This window comes from Martes martes (assembly GCF_963455335.1).
Source record: "Martes martes genome assembly, chromosome: 1".
NCBI classification, from domain to species: domain Eukaryota; kingdom Metazoa; phylum Chordata; class Mammalia; order Carnivora; family Mustelidae; genus Martes; species Martes martes.
Genome location: NC_137888.1, coordinates 159158495 through 159182477, shown reverse-complemented (window position 1 = coordinate 159182477; position 23983 = coordinate 159158495). Strand labels below are relative to the sequence as shown.

The window sequence follows — 23983 nt, the reverse complement described above, 5'->3', positions numbered from 1 at the left end:
ATTAAATTTAATGAGGCAGGTTATCAGGTATGAAGTGGAAGTGTTTTTCCTTAAGAGCAACCTGGATTTGGCCGTTCCTGGGGGGGCCGGGGAGACGCAGGCAGCTGCCCTGTCTGGGTGTGGGAAGCCCCAGGGAGTGGGGGCTAGAGGTGTATCCTATCCTCACAGGAAACAGGAACCCCCCACTCCTGGTGCTCTCAGCCCCCATACTTTTCCTCCATTGCATAGCATCCTCTATCACTGATTTTCTCTTCTCTATCTCCCTACCTCCAGATCTCCAAGCTCTGGAGGGCAGGGTTTCCCCTTCCCCTCCCCCTCATTGCTGTATCTCCAGCGTCTCGAACGGTGCCTGCACACAGTAGGCACTCAATGACAACACTGACTGTGCAAAATAGAAATAACTAAGGGAGACCTCTCCTGCCACTGTTTCTAGGGGTGTCCCTCCTGGCACACTTTGGGCCCTCCCTGCCCCACTACTGAAATCTCCTTTTTAGCAGGCTTTGTTCCCCTCACTGCCCCTGCTTGGCAGGTGGCAAAAGCACTTTACTCAAGAAGATCCAGACTTTGCCAAGGGGTCAACCACTGGGCCCAAAAGCCCATGGGAAGAGATGGCCGTGTGCCGCCCTGACCCAAAGGCCCAGGCTGTGGAGGGCATACTGCCACATGCATTTGGGAGGGCATCGAACCTGGGGACTAGTAAAATGTTCAGGTCAGTAGAGAACAATGGGAAACACCGTCAGTGATTAAAAAACAAAACACATATTATTTTCATCCAAAGAATGGGTTCACACTATAATATACTAATTTCTTAAAAGAGAGTGCATAGAGCTCCATGTTGATATATTCCATACCACCATTCTTAGCGGCTATAGTCCTGTCTTACGGATAGCATATTTTACTTAAAGCACACACCCCCTGTTGTTGGACATTTAGATTTTTTCCAGTATTTTGCCATTGCTATAAATACTACAGTAAACAAAGCAGTGGCTTCACCTGGCCAACTCTGGCTCAGTCCTTAGACTAGGATTTAAGCCTCCTCAGTGAAGCCCTCCCTGACCCCACAGCCTGAGCACCCTGAGCTCAGAGCTCCCGTGGGGCTCTCCCTAGGGGCCTCATCACAAGTGACCTCTACTGTCTTTTGGAATTATGACATGACTCCTACTACCTCCTCCTGCTAGACTAGAAGCCTGTGGGGGCATGGAGCAGACATTGCCATTGTTTTCACAGTACCTAGGATACGATAACATGAACAATGTTAACTCTTGGGTTTCTCTAGAAGCCAATTCTGAGGCAGAGATGAGCCTATAGGATGTTTCTGCGAGTGTCTTTGGGGTCAACACTTCTGGGTAAGGGGAAGAAGCGGAGGGCAGGACTAGCAGGGCTGCCAAGCAGCCTCGATGAGGCCATGCCCACCTCTCGGGTCAGAACACTCTGTCAGCTTGCTCCAGCTTGAGGCATGGGAGCTGTGCCTCGACACCCACCCCATCAGGCAGTAATTAGATACATCTCCTGGGCTGTTGGGGTGTGACTCAGGTGAGGTGGCTCCCTAGCAAAGGTGCTTTCCAGAGGGAGGACTCGTGGGTGAGGGCTGTCTGCCCACAGCTGACCCTAAAGGAGATCTGGCTGGTAGGTCCTCTGCCCTCACATTTAGAGAGCACTAACCATGGGACACCTGTCATCACAACCCCCTTAGAGGATGGCGTCTATGACTGTCTTCCTTTTACAGACGAGAAAATGGAGGCCTAGGGGCTTAGGAGCTGTTGACCAGGGGCTTGGAGCAGGTGCTGGGTCTGTCTGGCTCCAAGGCCAGGCCCCGAATTTCCACATTATGCTGCAGAGTGGGTGTCCCAGAGGCTGTGCAAAGGCCAGGACAAACATCCTAGGACACAGTGCCTGTTTACACAATGGGTTCCTGGGTACTCATCCTTAGAGCCATTGACCTAGGCTCACTAGGCGGAGGGCGTGCAAGCTCCCCGTCATCGGTGATGGCTGTGGATCTGGCTCTCCCCCCTTCTCGTTCTGTCAGTCCTGCTTCATCTACTTTGCCAACTCAGATGCATGCACGTTTTAGGATTTCCAAGTCTTCCCGCCTGCCATCCCTGCTAGTATTTGAACTGTCCATCTGTGTTGCTCATTCACTCCTTGTCCCAAAGTCTAGACTGATAGTAACACAGCCGTTGCAGCCTTGTCAGAGTTTGCTGATATGCTTCTGTTTCTGTGCTTCTGCTTTCAACTAGCCTGTGCCCTTATTCAGGTGAGATCCCTTGTAAACACCACACAGGTGGATTATGTGGGGGCGAGGGGTATTGGAGGAGTGGGTTTTGTTTTTGTTTTTTGGTGAATTTGCACACTTTAAGAGGCCTCTGATGCATTTCACCAAACGTGTCCCCCAGAGAGGTCATGTGAGCTGCCTTCTCCGGCAATGGCCTCAGTGGAGGGCCCTCTCCACATCTGCGGTGACACTCTGCCTTTCCTGTGTCCAGGGCACATTGGACATTTCTTCCAGGCCCTGCTCTCACTCCCACCTCAGCCACCTGGAATGGCCTGGGATGTTTGCAGTGATCCCTGTACCCACTCGCGGGCGAATGAGGTGGTGGCGTGTGGCTGAGACAGGGCAAGCCAATGAATGAGCACCTTACAAGAGATCCTGCCGTGGGGCTCACGGCTGCCTGACGATGTCAGCTCATGCCCTGCCTTGGCATTGCTGGGCCTCTCCATTCCTGCTGGAAGGAATGGACTCCAGCCATTTCTTTTGCCAGGGTCCACACTCTCATCTGGGGGGCCAAACAAGGGAAAAGGTGCAGGACTGGCCCCTTCAGCTAGGTCCCTAGAGCAAGGTAGAGTTAAGCCTCTAGACAGAAGTCCCTGGGCCTGGCCCAGCACCCAGTCAGGACCCCGCTCCAGAAGAAGGTAGTGTTAGCACTGTGTACTGTGTACTCTTGGACAAGTTGCTCCCACTTTCTGTGCCATGGTTTCCTCATCTGCAAAGCTGGGGCGGCAATGGCCCTACCCCACAGAGCTAGCATTTACAAAGGGTGTGAGAGAGGACCCAGCACGTGGGGAGTGCCCAACAGGGCTGATGACTGGTACTCCTCTGGAAGCTGTCCATCACATGCCAATTTAAGCTATATGCATGCATAGGTATGTGTACACACCCATCTGTACCCACAACGCATGCCCACCCAGGGAGAGGCACACGTGCTCGCTCAGCAGCCCCCAGTCATGCCGAAGCCCTTTCTGTGGGCCAGGGCCATGCCTTGCCCTCCACTTCCAGCTAGGTTCAGCTAATGGGAGGCACGAGTGAGACTGGAGGATGGGAGGAGAGGAGAGGCCACGAGCAGCCACCACCTGTATAGCAGTGCCCCTTCAGTGGCTCCAGCTCTCGTGAGCAGGGTCCCTGTGCTGTCAGCCTCCACTGGGTCACCCTGCCTCTTCCCTTGGTTCCTGCAGCCCTGGGTGATGTGAACTTCCTGCCGTCGGCTAATTTCTGGGCTGTCACACCATTCTGTTTGGGTTTTCAGCTTCTCTGTCTTCTTTGTGGTCCATTTCCTGTATACAGCTCTTGATGTAAACAATGGGAGTGCTTTTGGGTTTCCTGGTTGGACCCTGGAAGTCATAGCTAACACCATATTTAATCCCCTAGCAACCAGGTAGGATGGGTATTAACACTCTCTTTCAACAGCCATGTGGCTGGGACCTGAGCCCAGGAATGTCTGCCTCCGGGTCCACAGTGTTGGACACACCCCTTACACATATGGCCATGTGGAAGGGCTGGGATGCGGGTCCACACAGGAGACACACACACACGTGCACGCACACACACGCACAGAGAGCCTGCAGCTCCAGCACACGCCTCTCCCCTTCACACGTCAACACAGTGATACAGTGGCTCTGAACAAATACCCATTAGTCTCCAGTCGTAGGGAAGAGGTGGGGATCTGAGAAGAGAACCTTGGTTCTGACTCGGGGGAAATCGGGGAAATGGGCTGAGATCCAGGTGGAGGGAGCCCGGGAGTATTAGCAGGTGATGAGCGTGGCGGCTGCCTGTGCAAACACAGCACACATGTGTACACCGTTGCATATACACAAGTGTGCACAGACACAAAGGCATCTGTATACACACACACAGATGGGCAGATGCACACAGACCTGTGCAAACACAGGAAAGCACCTATACACTTATGCACAGGTACACACAGACCTGTGCAAACAGACACACGTGTACACACACGTGCGCACATCTATATACACACGTGCACCTGTACACGCATTACACACATGCACACACAAAGGCACACATACACATGCACGGATGGCTGCCCTCAGTGGCCTCCTGGGTAGGAGGGCGGAGTTGGAGAGATATTCCTGTGGGACTGGGAAGCTGGGCAAAGCCGTGGGTGCCAGAGGCTTCTGAAGGAGTCTGGGAAGGTCCTCAGAAGCTTCCAGCTGAAGGACGGCTCTGATGTCACTTCAGGTCAACAATACAGGTGACCTGTGACCCTGCTCCTTCTATGCTGGCCTTACAAAGGGCCAGCCCTTCCGTGGGCTGCTGGAGGAGGCTGGGAGGAGGTTGGGGCAAGGGTCCCCTGCCACCTACTGGGGCCGTTCACCTCAGTGTGCCCTCTGAATGCCTCCTTGTGTGCTTTGGCAAGCTGACCCAGAACTTGGAGAGAGGGCATCTCCCAAAGCTCTTTTCCTCTCAGCCAATATGTAGCTTGGCTGAATAAAGCTGCCTTGTGCTACCTGCCCAGACAACAGGACACTGCCAAGCCCCAGCCGCAACTTTAGCTTTGTGTGTGAGAATTTGGGGATGAGCAGAGATGCCTGGGCTGCAAAGCCTGAGTCAAGATCCAGGCTCTCAGCTCCAGATGGCTAGAGGCTCTCCAAAGGAACTTTCACAGGAAATCCAAGGTCACCAGCAGAGCAGTGAGTGGATCAGAAGCCCCGCCCCAAACTCCTCTGGCTGTCTCCCTCACACAGCACTGAGCCAGGCTGGGTGCAACTGGGATGTGGTCAAGGCGCCTCAGCAGGGATCCTGTCGAAAGTCAAGGACTGGCGGGCTGGTGTGTGGACACCCACTGAGCAGAGCCATCCCAAACCCCCCTGTCCTCTGCTCTTCTCAGTCCCTGTGTCCCTCATTTCAGCCCCTAGCATCACCAGCACCTAAGCCAGAGATCTGGAAGTCATGCTTGATCCTCTCCTACAGCACCCTAATGCTAATCTCAGCTCCTAAGCCTCACCTCTGTCTGTCCCCTGACCCGGCCCACCAGTCTCCCATTTAAAATGCCCTTGAGTGTCCGCAGGGCTCTCCCTGGCACTCAGTCTAGCCCCACTTGATCCCACCCTCACTGAGAGCCACCGTGGTGGCCTCAGAGGAACCCCCCAATGCCATGGCCTGGCATCCCTACTACCCCACCCAGCCCCCACTCTGCTCTCTGCAAAGCCCAGCTGTTCATGCTCTGTGCCCCCTGAGCCGGGCATCTAGGGTCTCACTCACCCAGCCTCTGGCTTGCCCAGCAAGTCCTCCATTCGGCTTCGACACTGGAGCTCAGACAGAACCTCTGTCGGGAAGCTGGCCTGCTCGCTCTGTTCCATCCCTAGAAAGAACTGCTTTCCCTTCATTGCATCTCATACTTGCTTCTGGCCGGCCTCTTGCTGTTGCAGCATAATCATGGGTTTCCACATCTGTGTCCCCTGCTAGGCTGGGTGCTCCCCAAGGGAAACAGCCTGTTTTATTCAGCCTGCATTGCCGTGGTCCAGCCCAGGTATGTACAGCGAGGAGGCAGCAGTGGCTGTCTGCCAGCCGAAGAGAATGACTGAAAACAAAGACATTCGCTTTATTTGTTTTTGGACAGTGGCACATACTCTATTTTTCACACAAGTGGCAGCCCCAAGCACAGAGGCATCCATAGGCACCCAGGAGAAAATGGCCGTGGCCTAGGGGGCTGTGGACTGTGGTCCCATAACCGGTTCCTTCTTCAAAGCTCCAAGTCACTGCCAGGGCCAGGATTGAGGGCCGCTCCTCACCCCTACAAAGGAGAACAGGTCACAGTTCAGTCACCGCTCGCTCTGCTGGGACCCCTGTGCATCCCCCAGGCCTCGGCTCCAAGAGGGTCCCTGGCCCTTGGGATGCCCCATCAGTGTCACTGCTCAATGGAAGGAGTGGTCCCCAGCTGGTCCCTGAGACCTGGGACTGGCTCTCTTCACCTCCGTGCCTGGTGCCCACCCAACACACACCTGCATCGGCCCGCTAACATGGACCCTGTATCCATCTGACCTCCCTGCCTCCCCTTACAGAGGGGCAGGCCTCAGCCCAATGCTGCCTTGCCTCACCAACATCTCCCCTGTTGTCTCACTTAACCACTCAGAGTTTTCTAAGTGAAGCCAGTCAGAGAGAGTGCTCTGGTGTGCGAGAGCCCTCACAATCAGGCTGTTTCTTGCTGGAAACCTGCCTCTGAAGCGCTGCCCACGTCCACACACATGTACACGTCCCTGGGCTTGGAAGGCACCACCCAGGTGCTGGCAGGGGCTCTGGGGAGGTGCCTCCCACCCCGGGCTTCCAACCAGGCGGGCCTCTGTCTGCCAGAGATGAGGGTTCCTGCCACCTGGGGCTTCTAGAAGCACATCCCTATCAGAGATGCTCAAGGCCCCATCCCTGGCTCCACCAGGAGGCTTCTGAGGCAGAAGTTGGCAGAGGGCAGCAACGCTTGCTGCATCTCAGCACAGGGCGCAATGTGTGTGTCTGGGCACCGAGGCCCTGTGGGAGTCGGGGGAGTGCGCTTCTTCCGAGGGAACGCTGCACATGCGGCAGGAGCAGGGCGGGCCTCGGCTGCTGCCAGTTGCTCAGTCTCCAATTTAGGCTTTAATAATGCCGGGGGATCGGGGGTGGGGGCCGGGAAGGAGGGAGCCAGGCCTGGCAGTGCCCCAGAGCCTCTCTCAGGCGTGCTAGAGCTACAGAGAACACACTGGAGTTAAAGGCAATCTGTCTTCCTTCATAATCACATTTTTGCCTCAGTGCAATGAAGATATATTGGTGAGATGTGTTTGTTAAAGATATACTCTGCTGGGGGAGGGGCTGAAAACTCTGGGGCCATGGGGCCTGAAGGAAGAAGAGAGGGAGGGTGGTCGGGGGCTGGGGGATGCCAGAGTGCTCTGTGGGGAATCAAGGGGTACCCCGGCAGGACCCCAAGTCTCTTGCTCAGTAGGAAGTTAGGTGCATGTTGCGCAAGCCTGGGCGATGGCCTGTGGATCCCAGCAGGGCAAGGGTTCCCGTGCAAGCCTTCACATGCACCTTGGTAGATATAAAGGGGCGCGGGAGGGCCACCTGTTTCCACAGCCACGTGGTACGGTGCAGGGCGACTGGCCCAGCTCTGCTCCGTGCTGCAGGGACCGTTGGCAGCACAGCTTCCCGTGCTCCACAGCGGGTTGGAATCGTGATCTACCCAGGCTCTGCGCCCAGCCGGTGTCGTGCGGAGCTGCTGCGGGTCTCCGGGCTGTCCCACTGCCCCCTCCAGGCAGCAGGCCTCAAGGCCCAGACAGGCACCTGCACCTTGTCTGGGAGAGGCAGCCAGTGTGGCAGCAGCTTCGCCTCCCAGGTCTTAAGCTGACAGCAAAGTGAGGAGGGCTCTGGTGAGGCGGGGCCATTGAGGAGGAGACTGCCAGATCTAGCTGGAGGGCCACCTGACCTCCGACCTCAGCCTTTCCACCATCATTACCTCCGAAGCTTGTCTCCTACTCAGACAAAAGAGCTTTTCTATGGGAAGAAGGTCCCATCCTCCAGTCCTTTGAACAAACGTGTCAGACTTCTGGAGCGTTCCAAGCCAGGTGCCCTAAGTGAATGACGGAGAGGGGCCAGGTCCAGCCTGGGCTATGAACTGTTGGGCTTGGGAAGGGGGATGGAATTGTCTAGAAGAGCAACAGTGGAGAGGGGAGAGGACAGGACTGGGAACTGGCTGGGAGGGTCAGGGAAGGAGGGCAAGACCTTGGGACCAGGTCTCAGGGGAGGCCCACTGACAAGCTCAGACATCTAGCATACCCCACTGCTTCCCTGCAGGAGGGCTGGGGAGTGTGTGAGACCCGGGACCACTGTGACCCCCTCCCACTCACCAGAGGCTGGCTGCCAGCATGCCCCTTCAGACCAGCACAGAAGGGAGATGGGCTAAGAGGTACCCTTCGCTCCCTTGCCCATTCAGGCAGGCCACATCTGCCTGCCACACCACTCTTCCACCTCCCTGAACCCAGAGGCTCTTCTTCTAGGGCTGCCCCTGCCCTTTCTGGGGCCCCTACCCTGCACCATGGGCCCTCCTCTGAGCTCCCACCCCCAACTGCTAAAAGGTTAAGAAGTGGGTGGCACATGCGTGCCCTTTTCTAGGTGACTGATGCTTTGAACATGGAAGCCAGAGCTGCTCCCAGACCCAGAGCCTACTCAGAGCCACTCCTGGACCCAGCCTAGTGGGGCCCAGTGCCTGGGGCCCGCTTTTCCTAACCCAGATATCTGAGAGCAGTCATGGGATCAGCAAGGCAGAACCGAACCAGGAAGTGACAGAGGAAATTGAAGGCCTGAGTCTATCACTGTGCAAAAGGCAGAGGCTTGGGGTTAGCATGTCTGACTTAGCAGACAAAGACAGGCCAAGAGTGTGCAGCACTTGTGCCCTGCCCCCAACACACCCAGCAGTCCAGGGGCCCAGGCAGGAGGGCAGGGCGTGGCCTTACCTTGTGGGCAGCACTCACGCAGTGCTGGTAAGCCTTGACCAGGTCCGAGCACAGGAGCACCTCTTGTAAGTGGTCGCGGTAACAGCGGAGGATCTGGGCCTGCAGCCCTGAGCACACGGGCTCTATCCTGCGGGGCCTGCAGGGACAGAGACCAGGTGGGCCTGAGGCTCAGTCCCAGTGGACAGGAGGGCGATCAGCTCACTCACTCAACACCATGGGCGAGGCACCTGGCGGCCGTCATTGTCCAGTTACCCCTCAGAGAGAGAACCAGGGGACACAGGGGCTTGAGTGCTGTCACACAATAGCAGATGCCAAGGGGACTGGGATCCACACTGGCTCTGGCCCTAAGGGGGCCAGCTGGAAGTCTCTTGTGCCCCCCACCTGCCGCCACGTAGGACTCTTCCTGCCTCAGGGGGTACACCTGGTTGTGACTGTGTGATCACACACCCTGCAACTCTTTTTTCATATGAAGTTGTTAATCTGATTTCAAAACCTAGTACATGCACAATGAAGAAACCCAGAAAAGTATAGGAATGTCTAAAAAAATATATAACATTTTTAGAACCTCACTTCCCAGAGATCACCTCTGCAGTACTGGGGGGATGCTTTACTCTTTTTTTCTTTCTTTATCCAAGTAGGTTCAGAACCTACCAAAAAAAATGAGTATGTTTTCTTTTCTAAAATACAAAACAAAACCAAGTGAAATAAAGATCATGCTAATATAGGTCACCAGCGTGACTAGTTTATCTCCTTCCCGACTCCTTCCATTGCCCCCTCCCCCTTCTCCTTTCCCTCTGGCAGGCATGCATGCACTGTCTCTCCCTCTCTCTCTCTCTCTCACACACACACACACACGTGCCTGCACACACTCACGAGGCACGCCAGGCATCATCCTACTCTTGGACTCCTAGCAGCTCTGAGTGGTACGTGCTATGATTTCTCATCCCTTGATGCAAATCAAGAAACTGAGATATAGAGGATTAAGTAAGCTGCCCAGCATCGCATGCTGGGAAGTGGAGAGGGGGCAGACGTATTTGTTTACGTGGTTTGGTCGCACTGTTTCCACAGATTGGTTTTTCAGGCCAGGTCCACGCGGGAACCTTCGCTGCCAGGGACGGATCCCCGACACCTGATGCGGCCTTTCAGAATAGATACCACTCATGGCCAGGGCACTTGGTAGGAACTGTAAAAATACAGAAAGCCACTCCTGGAGGTTCTCAGCCGTGAGACCGTCACTATGATGCTTGGCGCAGCTCTGCCTCCGTCATGCAGCGGGGAGGCTTGTGGGTTCATTATTCTCCCAGCCCAGTGTCTCTATATTTTAGAAATCCAGCCATGCAGTCGGTGCCGGAATGGAGTAGCACCATTATTATTTTAAACTAACTCAAACAGACCGAGTTCATCAGTTAAGAATAGCAAGCAATGGAATGCTCAGCGGCTTAGCAGGTAAGATATGCAGTATTTACTGATCTCATTTTACTAGCCTGGAGGTGGCACTTCTGCTATCGCTGTGCCACCAACAAGGCCACGTGGGCCCGGGTGCTTCTTCCTTCCCCTGCACCACCCCCGTGAGTTGGCTACCATCACCCTCAGGCCTGCTTTCTCAGGCAAGGAAAATGAATAGGTGGTGGTGGAAGGAGGCTTCCTCCTCCCGGGAGGGAGGGGCAGAAAGGACGGCTCCCAAGGCTGTGCTGGCCTGGCTCTGCCCCAACAATGTGTGATTCTATTAGGCTTTGAGGATATGCAGCCATGGAGCTGAGGCCCACACCACTCTAGTCCTTGAGATCACGGTCCTGCCTCGTGTCCACAAGGCATGGATGAGGTCTTACAGATTTCTTTCTTAGGACATATGGGGTCTTGTCTCAGCAATAGCCTCCGATCTTCAAACATGGGAGGCAGATGGTCTCCTAGGATTCACGCTTTTCCTCTCCGGACCCCCTTTACTGGGTTCTGTCTGCCACTGCCCACAACTGGGGTCACTGGGGTGCCCCCGACTCCCCCCAATGCTTGTAGGTTGTCTCTCCATTCTTGTATTTAAAAACACTTTGACTTGGAGCCATCTAATTGTGAGTCTTTCAAAGTGGATTTTCAGCCTTTTGCTGGGCATTTCATCTTGGACAAATTCTCTCTACAGCCGTGCTAACTGCTTCACTTCCAATTGTTCTGCCGTCCTCCCCTAGGACACCGGGAATGCACAGATTTTTGCTTTCGGCCCTCCATCTCAACTATCCTCCCCTCTTTGTTTTACTCTCTGGTTCTCTGTTCTGGGGAAGACAGAACTTGTTTCTTCCTGGTTCCAGACCTGCTCTTGGTGGGCTGAAGCCCATGAGGTGACATCTTTCTGTGGCTCTTTCCTGGTCCCTGATGCTATAGCTCCTGAGGGCACAGGCTTTGTGGCATCCCCGTCTGTACCTCCTGAGACAGCATCCCCCTCATCACATGACCCCCACGAGTCCTGTTCCTGGCTGCCGCCCAGCATTTGGCAGGGACTCTGCTGGCATCCGTGGTCAGGGGAAGTGCTGGGCTCAGTGGAGGCTGAGCTGTAGCCCTAAGTCTGTACAAGGCCTACGGGTCTACAGGGAAACAGGACAGGTGGGGCAAGTGGGGCCTGGGCCAGGTGGTATGGCCAAGTTGCCCTGGAGCCCTAGTTCTGACCCCATGAGCGGCCCCGCCCTCCCCAGACCTGCCACAGGGACCCTGGCTTTCACTTTGCAGGCTGTGCAAAGGTAGAGTAGTTATTTTAGATCTTGTCCCTCTCTGTCAGTGCCTACCTCCTTTGGTTTCAGGTCCCAGGATAGAGGCTCCTGTGCATTTTGTGGGTAAACATCACAGAACCCTCAGTGGGCTCCAAGTTTGGGAGAAACTGGGCCATGGCGAAATCCATCCCCTCCACGCCAGTATCACCTCTGGGACTCCAGAGGCTTCTCTCCTCTGGGATTTATCAGGAACAATATGAGGAGATGGGATGGCAGGCAAATGTCAACTGGAAGAAATTTCACCCGTTTGCCCACTAAATGGCTCTGAATGAAATAGGAGGAGAGTGAGAGCGCAGCTCTCCAAATACAAGACTTTCTCTGAAGCAAGGCAGGGCAGGGCCTGGGGTCCAGCCATTCAGAAATCAGGTGCATTCTATCCAAGCCCAGCGCCACCCTGCCTCGGGTCACGGCAACCCTGTTTACACCACATGCCAATCAGCACTGATAGGGAGAAACAGTCAAGTCTTAAGAAGAGCTGCTTTTCAAATGCACAAGAAATGCATCCATAGCCTGCTATGAACTTTCCAGGGGTTGAGATAAGTCCTGCTTCCCTATCTGAGGGGAGTTTGCTGCCATGTATTTAGCTCTAACGGTCCACGTGGCTTGGAGGGGGTTAACGTCACCCAGGTCAGAAGGCCGAGAGTGCATTGCTGAGGAAGGCAGCTCACCTCTCTGGCCCTTACCTTCCTCATCTGCAAATGGGAACAGCACCTGCCCTAGGCTGAGGAAGGCCAGATGGGCATGTGTATGACAGAGTGTGTCATGAAGGGCTGCTCTCACCAACAACCTGGCTGTCAGTGCTCGGGCTAGGGTGGGAGGAGAGCTGAAGAAGAGAGGGTGGGGTTACATGGCACTTGGTGAAGAGCCCAGACGAGAAGGCTTTGACACTGGGACTCCAGGGGTCGGGTCAAAGGCGGGACTTCTCTGAACATGTCCCTCTCCCTGTAACCTAAGCTCTAGCATCTTCCAGAGCTTGTCCAGATCTTGCCCAGGCCTCACTGGTGCCTGCGTCCCCAGGAGTCTTACGGTACCCATCACAGTGTATCTTCTCCCAGGATCCAGCAGACCCATGAGTGTGACGCCCTGTGGACCAATGGGGAAAACACACGTTTTGCCCCAAACCCAGGGGAAGGTTCTGGCTTTGCCACTTCCCACTGTGTGGTCAGGGGTTAGATGGGGAGGAGGTGCCCGACTGAGCAGAGCTGCCTGAGACTTGGCAAGTGGGCATCAGTCCTCAACACCAGCATGTTTTCCGGGCGGTGTCACACACACTGAAGAAACGGCGGAGTGTTGCCCTGCCTTTCTCCATTCAAACTGGAAACTGAAGGTGTATCCATTCCACATCCCAAACAGCTCAGAAACTCATTCTCCAGCTCCTGGTGACCTAACTTACCCGTACCTGGGCACACCTACATGGCACTCACTGCTCTCCCTTCCAACCATCCTGCATTGCCAAAGGTCTTTTATTCCCCCTCAGACGCTCCACTGGGCCTCTGGCTCCTGTTTGTAGAAGCCCCATTTGCCTGTCTCCTGCCTCCCCTGCCCCTCATCCGAGTGGTTCTCAGAGCCTTCTCATTGGCCATAATGATCCTTCTAGAGGGTCTTCCTTTCCCCTTAGCTCTCCCTGAGCTCCCCTGGCCTCTCCTTTGCCTCACCAGCTTCCTTCCCCCAAGCCCCTCCCTACAGCCTCAGGGTCTTCTTCCTCATGTCTCTAGCACAGTCTCTCACTGCCCTACGTGCACAGAGCCACCTCTTCACGATGGCAGCCCCAGCTTCACATTCTACTTTGTCCACCGACACACTCGTTTTTCCAAAAAGTTGAAAAAATTTTCAAGCCCAAACCACGTGTGCCTCTTGCCTCCCTGTCAGCCGCTCTCCTTTCCAAGAAGCATTGCCCGGAGCTCCCCTACCTAGCACTGACCCCTGGTCCCCCGGTCAGCCTTGTGAGGCTCTTCTTGCTCGGGGCCATCAGCACAGTCCTGCTATGGCCAGCAGCATCATCAATCCCCAGAGACCGGAAAGCCCCGTTCTGACTCTGCTCCACTAGCCCCTCTCCTTCTGCTCACTGCGAGACCGCTGTTCTCCCCACAGCACTGGGGCTCCCAGTCCATGCTCCATGGCAGAGCTCTAGGCCTGTGTGGGCACTGATGGCTGGGCAGCCCACAGGGACCAAGCGGGCCTGGTTCTCACTTCAGCACACTTTTCTTCCTGCACTCTTATACCGGCCAGATGGGCCGGGTGCCCAGTTGTCCCTGACCTCCCTCACAACTCACTCCCACCTCCCCACCACACCAAAGGTGCCCCAGGATTTGTCTCCCAGAAGCCCCCCATCTATTTCCTCGTCCCCGTCATTATGACAACAGCTGCTTAAACTCCTCCTTACCTTCTCTTTAGCCCATCCCCTTTCCTGTAATTGGTGATTTTTCTAAAACATAAAGCAGGCCAGATTTCTAAAAAAAAAAAAAAAAAAAAAAAAGCAAGCCAGTTTAAAAACCCTTTTCTTGGGTAATTACAGCTCACTAGAACCTGTGCTAAGCATTACCTCGTTTAATCACCAGAAGAGCTTTATAAGGTGGGAACAAGACTTTCCCTTAGTTTATGTTAAATGAAGAAACTGACTCAGAGAGACCCAGAAGCTTGCTCACACTCATCCTCTGACAAGCAGGCCCGGTAATCAGGTCTGAGCCTTCCTCTAGGCCTGCTGCCCGCTGCATTCCCCTGGCCCTTGAGCAGCCCCCACACACCCCGGTGGTGCCATTTGTCATCTGTGTTTAGCCATGCAGTTGGTCTCACTAGGCCACGAGCCTGAATGCCCTAAGAGGTCAGGCTGCTTCCCCAGCACCTCACAAGCTGAGTGAGGGGGTTAGTCTCGGGCCTTAAGGGACCTGCTGGCCTTTTGGCCTGGCTCTCATTTCCCCCAGGACACAAGTGAACCACAGGGCAGTATCTCAGACATGCCCTGTGGAGCCAGGCGCGCCTGTCTGTGTCTGGTCCTTCTCTCTGGTCTTGCTCCCCCCGTCCATGGGGCGAAGCCTGTGTAGCCTTCCTTAACTGCAGGAACCTCCTTGATGCATTCCAACCTCACACACACCACTGGATTCGGCCACACCTACCAGCCTGTCTCCACACAAGGCTTGGAAACCCCAGGGGAGGCTCAGAGCTGTGCCAGGAAAGCAGGTGACTGGGTGTGCCCTGAAGGAAGGGCCCAGAAGATCGTTCCTAAGACTGCCACACAGAGGGATCAGGAGGGAAGGGAACTCAGCTTTAGAAAGCAGCAAGTGTCCCACGCATTCATCTACTGTTGTACCCAAGTCACAGGGCAAGACCACCAGATGAAGCAGAAGCACCCACCACAGCTTCCAGCAGTTCCACATCATTCCACATGCTCTGTCCTCACTGGCCAGGGAGGCGGGCTTTGGTCCACACCACTGAGCCCGGGCTAGCGCAGCCCTACAACTCCATGGGCCCAGTGAAAGTCCTGGGGCTGAAATCGTGCCCTGCAAGGAGAAAAGGAACTGGGCCCGACAGCCATGGCCATGGCCCACATGGAAACAGACCCTCACATCATCTGAACTTCTCAATTCTCAGCTAGTGACTTTTTAGCTTTCCTGTAGCACCAGCTTTGGCTGAGGTGAGCTAGGGTTGAGTGTCTGTCACTTGTAGACAAGATGGTTGCCTAGAGAAGACAATGTGATGAGACCGCCGGGGTCAAGGGCTCCCAGGAACTATGTGCACACACACTAACTCAGTGGATCGGAGAGTCTCCCACCAAAATTCACGTCCTCGGGAGCATCAGAGTGCAAACTTAATGGGCAACAGGGTTATTGCAGATAGAGTTAGGAAGAGGTCATTCTGGGCTGGGGAGGACCCCAACTCTCTCTCTATAAGGAGAGACACAGAGACATAGACGCACCAGGAGGAAGAAGGCCATGTGACCACAGAGGCATGGATGGGAGTGACACACCTGCAAATCAAGGAGCACCAAGGCCTGCGGGCAACACCAGAAGCCCGGAGAAAGGCACAATAGCTGGTCCTGTTTGAAGGCTCCTGAGTGTGGTGCTCCAGGAAATGCATGCAGTTACTCCTGCAGGAAAGGGTTGATCTAGTCTCGGGAGGCAGAGCTGGGAGTGCTGAATGGTGGTCGGGGGGAGGGTGTTAGTGGGAGGCAGGTGAATCACTAGTTACCCTCTAACCAGGAGCAATGTGCGCCTCTCGGTGACAGAGGGCTCCGTGGCCACAGGAGGCACATTTCAAGGAGTATTCACCAAGTTCCAGGTGCTGTGGTTGACACAGAGTCTCATCTCTGCCACCCCAGTGTGGTCACTAGTTAGAGAAGCACTGGGTAGCTCTGACTGGCTTCACCTCATTAATGAGTGGGGGAGCTCTCATTCATGACCAGGTCTGCAGAGCTCATCCCCATGCTCCTGGGCTGAGGGGCAGGCTATGGGGGAGGTGGGGGTGATGACAAGGGGTATGCTTCTATGCCCAGATTTCCAGCATTTCTAGCACAGGTAGAAAATCCGGTCTCATCTGAGATTACATCTGGGTGGGCCTGTGGGCCTGGTCACGCTGAAACCAATACCTGGGGCTACTGCATGCCAGGTCCTAAGCATAGCCACAACCGACCTGGGAGCTGGGCATTACCATCCCATTCTACAGATGGGGACACTAGTCTCAGAGAGGTTAAGTGACTTGCCCACAGTCATACAGTAGTGAGATGGAGAAAGGGTGAGAGCCTGGTGTGTTTTGGCTCCACAGCTCTTGTTCCCCCAGCTCTTCCTGGGCCCATTTGAGCTCTACTTGGCCTTTGGAAAATTCCAAAAAGTTCCCAAAGAAGAAACCACCAAGGATACAAATAGAAACAAAAGACATTTGCCCCAAACTACGAGGTTGGCAGGGCTCCGGAATAGAGCTAGAAGTTGGCGACTCAAGGTGGGGTGGGGGGTGCTCCGAGGTACACACCCACAGGGGGAAAAGGGGGGGGCGGAGATGAGGAATGTGAGGCTGCACAAAGCTGGTGACACACAGCAGAGCCAAGCGGGAAGGTGGGAAGGAGAAAGGAAAGGAGGCCAACAGTCCCACCAGGGAAGCCGGCTTCCGGCAGCACACGGGGGCAGTACCTCCGGTCGCGGGTGCTTCTGCCGGGGAGGGGGGGCAGGGTGTGTCACCCCCACGTCGGCGCTGCCAGGGGGGGCCTTGTGAACATATCCAGCTGGCTCTTCTGCCTGAGCACGCTCAGCGTCCTCACATGCGCAGTCCCAAACCTCCGTGTGCTCTTATTTAATAAATGAAATCTCATCAACTTACCCTTCTTCCATTATCACTGCTGACATCAATCTGATAATATTGGCCTGGTGTGGAATTGGGCTATTATATGTCCTCCTGATATTTAATTTCAGAGAAACATCGGCAGGGGGGATATATGCAGCAGGCTTTTTATTACAGGCAGCAGTAAGGAGATTCCAAGTGAATTAGACATTCATCTTCGTCAGGTCCAATCTAGCTGTTTAGGAGAGGGTTTTGTTTTAACGGCAGCTAGGGCTGGGATGCTGACGAGACCAGCCGGTTACCAAGGACTTGGTTAACTGGCTGCTATCGACAATATGCCATTCAGCCCGGGTAAGTGGAGCCCAAAGATCCCGCCATCGATCAGCCTGCCACGTGGGATCACTATCAGCTGCTCGATGCTGGCCTCCAGCTACCCTCAACCCTCGGGCAGGAGGCAGCTATTCCCAGAGCCAGGGCCTGCCGAAATAGCCCTTCCGCCCAGAGCCAAGGGAGGGCTCTGCTCTCAAGAGGCAGGGAAACACAAATTGGCCCCTGGCTGCCACTTAGTCTGTGAAGGAGAGGCTGCCTGTGACAGGATCCTTCCTGGGACTATCACTTCACATGCATATCCACGCACACGCAGTGGGGAAAGGGCCACTCCTGGCTTTGTTCCTCTGCCGGGAGAACAATGGAGGATGCACCTTTCCTCCCGAGGACGCCTCCCAAGTTGCTGGCCGTGTGGGCTGGACACGGGCTGGTACCTTCTGGGTGTCCGTGATGAGGGAGGAACTGGCAGTGCCACCGTGTCCGAGGAGGGCCACACTGAGACCCCCTGGGGCTGAAGAGATTTCTCGTGCTGTTTCTGCCCACGAGAGACCCACGGCGTGGTCCCTCAGTGGCTGTGGCCCTGGTGTGGGGGGTCTGCACAGCTGGGGTGCAGTGCACAGTTGCAGTGTTCAGGGCTGCTGGAGGCTTTCAGGACGTACCCCCTGCCAGCAGGGCACTCACCAGACAGGGAGTCAACTTCAGGGAGTGTGTGGAGGACCTCCAGGATCCCTAGGCCTAGGCAGCCCATCCCTTCCCCACCCTTCTCTCCCTGAGCTCTTGCCACCTCTCACCTGAGCAACTTCAGTCGTGTCCTGGCTGGCTGACCTCCCTCCCTCTGGTCTGCCCCTCCAGCCCACCTCCTTTGCCCACACTAGCCGGAGGTCCAGAAATCCCCAAGGAAGGAAGGCCTACCTTCCAGCTCTGTGCTCAGCCCCTGCCATATGTACTCATGATCGAGGCTCTCAGAAGCCACTCAGACCAACCTCATAGCAATGCTTCATTGGGAACCGGGTTCCTTCACACACAAGCCACCTGCCCCCTACTGCCCCAACTCTCCCTCATCTCACAAAGCCTCCAACCCTGCTGACTGCCCCCAGTAAACAAAGAGTACTTCCTTCAGTCAAGGAGCAATTATTTGCTGAGGGCCTACAGTGCACCAGACCCTCAAGGGACAAAGCTTTGGCCCTGCCCGCAAAGACCCCCACTTGCCTACATCTACAAGGCCCAGAAGCAGCTCCAGCCCTTCCCTGTGGCACCTAAGCCATCGGTGACCTTTTTTTTTTTTTTAAGATTTTTTAATTTATTTTTTTGAGAGAGAGAGAAAGAGGGAAATCACAGAGGGAGAGGGAGAAGCAGACTCCCTGCTGAGCAGAGAGCCTGACATGGGGCTCGATCCTAGGACCCTGAGATCATGACCTGAGCTGAATCCAGATGCTCAACAGACTGAGCCACCCAGGTGCCTGCCCCCCCCCACCCCGCCCTGACTGGTGCCCTCTTAAGGGTGCAGCCTTGAGAGGAGCTCAGCCTCCTGTTGCCTGAAGACCCTGGGGGAGGCGCTTTCCAGGGAACAGAGTCACATCAAGACCCCTCATTTCTGGTTGCTTCCAGACCCGCAACAGCACTTGCCCCTGAGGAGACGAGAATACCACTGGCCAGTGGTGGGGACATACTCACACCAAAGAACTGCAAGGGGCGAAGCCAGGAAGGGACCAACGTGGGATGGGGAGATAGAGTGTTGACTGGCGAGTCAGTGGGGACAGCTGGCAGAAGCTGTCATGTTGCCTCTGCACAGGGTATGTTGCAGAAAGGTACCCAGAGCTTGGACTTTGGATGCATGGCCTGCTTACCCAGCCCTGGCAGTCTGTCCCCAAGCCATTGAGGGACACAGTGGTGAGGGGGTTCCAGCACCTGGGAAGGTGTATGGTGGCTCTTCTTCGTAGGCCAGTACCGAGGTGGGAGACGTTGCTATGGAGCTTGAGCTCAAGGGAGGAATGTAGGCAGTGTCCCTGACCACAGAGCCCAGGGGAGCTAGCCACTGAAAGAAGAGATAGGAATCTCTGGTGGGTGGCCTACCAGCCAGGGTGTCCCTGGGACTGAGACACTGGGCAGTCTCACCAAGTCTTGTTGGTTTGCATAAGTAAGAAGTCTGATGAAGAGAGATTTGACTGGAACTGCCCTGAGAGTGCATAGACAGGTCATAGCCCTGCCCAATTCCCAGACCTCAGCCCTTTCCAGAAGAGTTCCAGGCTGCAGTGTACTAGCCAGAGGAGCCATGTGGGATTTGGAAGAGTGGAGCAAAGGCAGAGCCTCCGCAGTGGTGGCTGTGGTGGGGTAGGTGACCTGCAGCAGCTCCTGGCCAGCTCCCCACAACCACTCGCTCGGCGCATGGAGGAGACAATGGCCAGATGGAGCCTCTCAGAGATTCCAGAGAATTCCAACAGCTTCCCCACAACTCTTACTTGAGGTGGAGATCTTCCAAGTCTGTCTTCTCACCTCCCGCAGTAGTCCTGACCTCATGCTCTCTTCCAAAGCTGGTGTCAGCCTCTGGATCTCACATGGAACCGTTTCTGCCCAGAACACACATACTGCTGGTTTTCCCAACTGGATGCTGAAGGATGTGAAACCCTTCTTCTCACCCTTCCCACCCTGCCCCCTTGGTCCAGCCCTCTGGCCTCTCTGAGGGGCCCACCTGGCTTCACTCCAGGCCCCCACTCTATCTTTGTCACAGATGTCACCACCATGAGTTTGCCTGACAGTCTGTCCACCCATCAACCATCCATCCGTGCGTCAGCATGGGCACGGTTTCCATGAGGCACGCACTGTACGGGGCAGTGGGGGGCTCCCTGCTCTCATGCAGCCCCTGACAGCAGAGCAGAAGCACCTGGGTCGATAAACGTGGAGTTAGAAGGTGGTAGGGGGCACACACAGCACTGACAGGATGAACCACGGGGTTTACGCTGATCAGTCAAGGGGGACCAGAGGTAAGAGAGGCTGTCTGGAGGGGGCAAGTAAGGGTCCCACTTGGGTCCACAAAGGTGGAGGGCGGCATTATATTTCCCCTGGCTCCTAAATCTTTTAGAAACCCGTTCTCACTCCTGTGTCCTCCGTCTGACTCCCTACCACCTGTCTCCAGACCAGGCTGCCTTCAAGCATCTCCCTAGTCCCTCCACTCCACCTTCTACTCTGTTCCATGTGACTCACAAGTAATCAGACAGTGAGTGGGTCCCCAGCCCGGATTCTACTGGCGGGACCCGGAGCCTGTCCTTGGTGCTCACAGCCCTTGCCCCACTTCCCGTGCCACTCTCTGGCCGTTGTCTCTGCTCTAACACGGGGGACCTGCTGCTGTCTCCTGAACACATTGGTTCTCTTGGGCCTCTGGGTCTGAGCACACAGGAGTAGCTCTGCTTCCACATCCCTGCTGTCAACATCAGGCCTCTGGTCACCAGGCTGCCTGGCAGATCCATCCGTCTGCACAGCCCAGCCCTGTCCCTACCTGCTGCAGAGCCCCCTACCCGTCAGGAGAACCAAAGTTCTTTTGTGCTGGAAACGGCAGTGCTATAAATACTGGCTGAAGGCCTACTGTGTGTCCATGCCAGCTGCAGCCTGCCCCTGTGAGCTGCGGTCCACAGAGCTGTCAGGGGCCACACGTCTGCTTATTCCCTGACCCATGAGCTCCTCTCTGTGCTCATTTATTCCCAGGCCTTGTCAGTGCTACTCACAGCAGGTGCTACATAAACAGGAGGTAAGAGAATGCACTGCGGGCCTTGTCTGTACCTTGGCTCCCACCCTTCCTTCTCTGGGATACCCTCTACACTTGTCCCTCAAGGCCCTATACAAGTGCCACTTCTGTAGGGACCCAGCCGAGGCACACAGCCCCTGCCCAGCCCCCAGCAGACCCACGGTGCACTTACTGCTAGCATACGGGTGCCGGCACCAGCTGAGGTCCTCTGTGAGCACACCACTTGCCTCCTTCCTGTCCTGTCTCCCTGCCTGAAAGAAAGCGTTCCCAATCCCTGAGGCCTTTGCTCCACAGCCCCACTTAACTGTGATGATACCGGCACTGACCACCACCCGTGAGGGCACTGAGCAGCTGTGGCCAGACCAACACAGAGCTGTCTCCCCATGGGAGTGGGAATGCCCTCGGGCAGGAACCACAGCTCATTACCTCTGTCTGCACAGGTCCTCACCTAACACTGAGTGGGAAGCAGAGATTCCATAAATCAGTTGAGGGAGCAAGGGTATCAGTAATGAAGTCTCTGGGGCTCCATCTTACAGGTTCTCAGGGCAGAGACCATCTCTTCCTGACCCACTAGATGTCTGCCTCGTCCGGCTTGGTGCCCATGCGGCCTGGCAGACAGGCCCTGGGCCATCTACTCTGAACCTGTTTGAAGAGATGAGCCTGTCCTGTGCCATGCTGTGTCACCTTTCAGTTGCCCCTGCATGCTGCTGCTCGTGAACACACTTTCCATCGTTGGCCTCCCTCATGTCCAGCCTGGGCTACAGCACTCCACCCACCTGCCCTCAGTGACTCCTCCTTACCCGCCACAGTCCTGGGGGAAGCCTTCCTAGGGCCTGGCTGTCACTGCTCCTCGAAGCTGGAGTTCCTGCCATATCCCCTTGCCCTGTGAGTGGGAGCCTCACGGCTCCCCGGACGTCTTTGTAGCGGTTAGGGGCTCAGTATTGACTGGGGGCTGGATGGACCACACACAGCCCTCCTTCCAGTCCAGGCCTTGGCCATGGCTGCCTTCTATAGCCACCAGGAGAATTGGGGTGGCCCAGTGGACTGTATAACACACAAGCCTGGGTGTAGGAATGCCAGCACCTCTCCCTTAAGCCTGTTCCTTGAGGGCAAGAAAGGGGTCGCGGTGCTGTTGCTCTGGTGAGAGGGCTATCACTCCACAAGTAACACAAGGACTGGGAAGTGAGATCTGAATGTAGATCCAGGCAGGTGAGTCTCGGACAGAAATACCTTTTGGTGACGTAAGCCAGTCTGGGTTGGTCAGCGCTCTGCCACAGCTGCCCTTCCCTGGCAGCCGTCCCTGCAGGCGCTCCTGAGGTCTGGCAGACCCTTTCCCCACTCTGGTTTTCTGTACCCCTCTCCACAGTGAAACCCAGGCTGAATTCTTGAGCCCATCACACCCCAACATGTATCTGGGCTACTCATTGTCACCAGCCACCTTTACCCCCAGACACCTGGCTTAGGCTTCGGGAACACCCTCCAGGCCTCCTCCTGCCTTGCCTCCTGTGTCCAGCCCACATAGGCCACATTCTCCCTCCTGCTGCCACTGCAAGTGCCTCCTGCCTTGGGACCTCCTCCCTTCTGCTCCCCTCCCCGACCAGAACAGCCCCACGGGCAGGCCATGTGGTGAAGCTAAATGGTAACTGAATCTTACTTCCTTTACTCACTTGCACACAGTTCTTTTCATTGTTATCTTTTAAACTGTAGAAATGTTTTATCAGCTGAAATCTTACACATAATCTTAATGAATACATTGATTAATACAGGGGCATTTGGCAGCTCTCCCTCCAAGTCCTTCCCCTCCGTAGTCTCCCCAAGCACATGGCACAGATAATCATGGGCATCTCCTTTGGCCAACCATGGGTATTCTGAGCAAGAGCTCCCAGACACCGGGCCTGATTCATTGTGAGGGGGACAAGAAGGATGGCAGCCCCTACCTCCAGCAGTCACAGCAGAGGGGGCAAAGGGGCTCCCCAAGGGTGTCACCTTTCTCTGCACGTCAAACGTACCACGGACCAGAAGGGGGCTATTGGCAGTGTGTTCTTCATGTGCCCCGAAAAATCAGTATTCTTCTCTAAAGTCACATCTTGGCTTTGAACCGGAGCTGATTTCTCTTGGTGTGATCAGCATTGGCCCTAGGTTGCTGGAATCCAGTGAGACCTCATACATAACCTGATCCAAGGCGAGGAAGCCAAAACCAGCCAGGGGGAGGGTGCAGTTATAGCCTGCAGCCACGCAGCGGTGGGAGGAGGGTTAGGCCTCTGCGTCCTCACCACGCCCAGGTTGCTGAAGGACTGGAGCTGTTTTCAAAAAAACGAAGGAGGGGCATCTCTTCCTTCAGCCTCCGCTCTTCCTATGCCCTCCCAGAAGAAGTTGGAGGAAGGGGGTGATGAGGAGGAGCTACTGGGCAGTAGTGGCAGAGGCGTGCCACGAGGGCAGTGGGTCAGGACGCAAAGGTGGTGGGTAGAAAGGCCGCCCCAGTGGTAGGGAGGTTGGTAAAACTGAGTATAAAGTTCAGTGATCAAGCAAATCGGTGTCTGTGTTGAAGAGAACAGGAGCTTAGCCTCTTGCTCTCTGAGAAAGAACCTCCAAACACAGAGAGGCTACTAAGAACCCATGGTATTAGAATTGGAAGTATCAATATGGACTTTATATATACAGACAGATAAATAAACCTTCCAGATGTATGCATATGTATATGTGCACTCACATAAATTCAAGTACCTATGTAGGTTTGCTCATAATACATGTGTTCTTGGTTCTACCCACTTGGTTCTACCCACCACCTAGAAGCATAGACACGCCCCAGTAACAAGGAGCACACCCAGCGCCCACATCCTGGTTTCTAAATACTATTCTCCAGTCAAAGCAACAGGGCTCCTGGGAGGAGTAGCTGATTCCAGGGCTGGCATTGGGGAAGAACAAGATAGTTTTTTTTTTTTTTTTTAAAGATTTTATCTGTTTATTTGACAGAAATCACAAGTAGGCAGAGAGGCTGGCAGAGAGAGAGGAAGGGAAGCAGGCTCCCTGCTGAGCAGAGAGCCCGATGCGGGACTCGATCCCAGGACCCTGGGATCATGACCTGAGCTGAAGGCAGAGGCTTTAACCCACTGAGCCACCCAGGCGCCCCAGAACAAGATAGTTTTGGAACACCTTTGCTAGAAAGTCGCAAAATCCTCAA

General features: G+C 55.2%; 1 protein-coding gene across 1 annotated transcript in view; it reads right to left on the bottom strand.

Moving 5' to 3' along the window:
• Positions 1–5814: 5814 nt before the first annotated feature.
• CHCHD6 (coiled-coil-helix-coiled-coil-helix domain containing 6) overlaps positions 5815–23983 on the bottom strand; it is a 241708-nt gene continuing 223539 nt past the window's right edge. Inside the window, exons 7-8 of the mRNA XM_080800304.1 lie at positions 8713–8848; positions 5815–6029 (exon numbers count right to left, since the gene is read on the bottom strand). Of these exons, the coding sequence (XP_080656430.1) occupies positions 6024–6029; positions 8713–8848 (142 nt within the window). The 3' untranslated portion in view covers positions 5815–6023. The remainder of the gene's footprint in view (positions 6030–8712; positions 8849–23983) is intronic.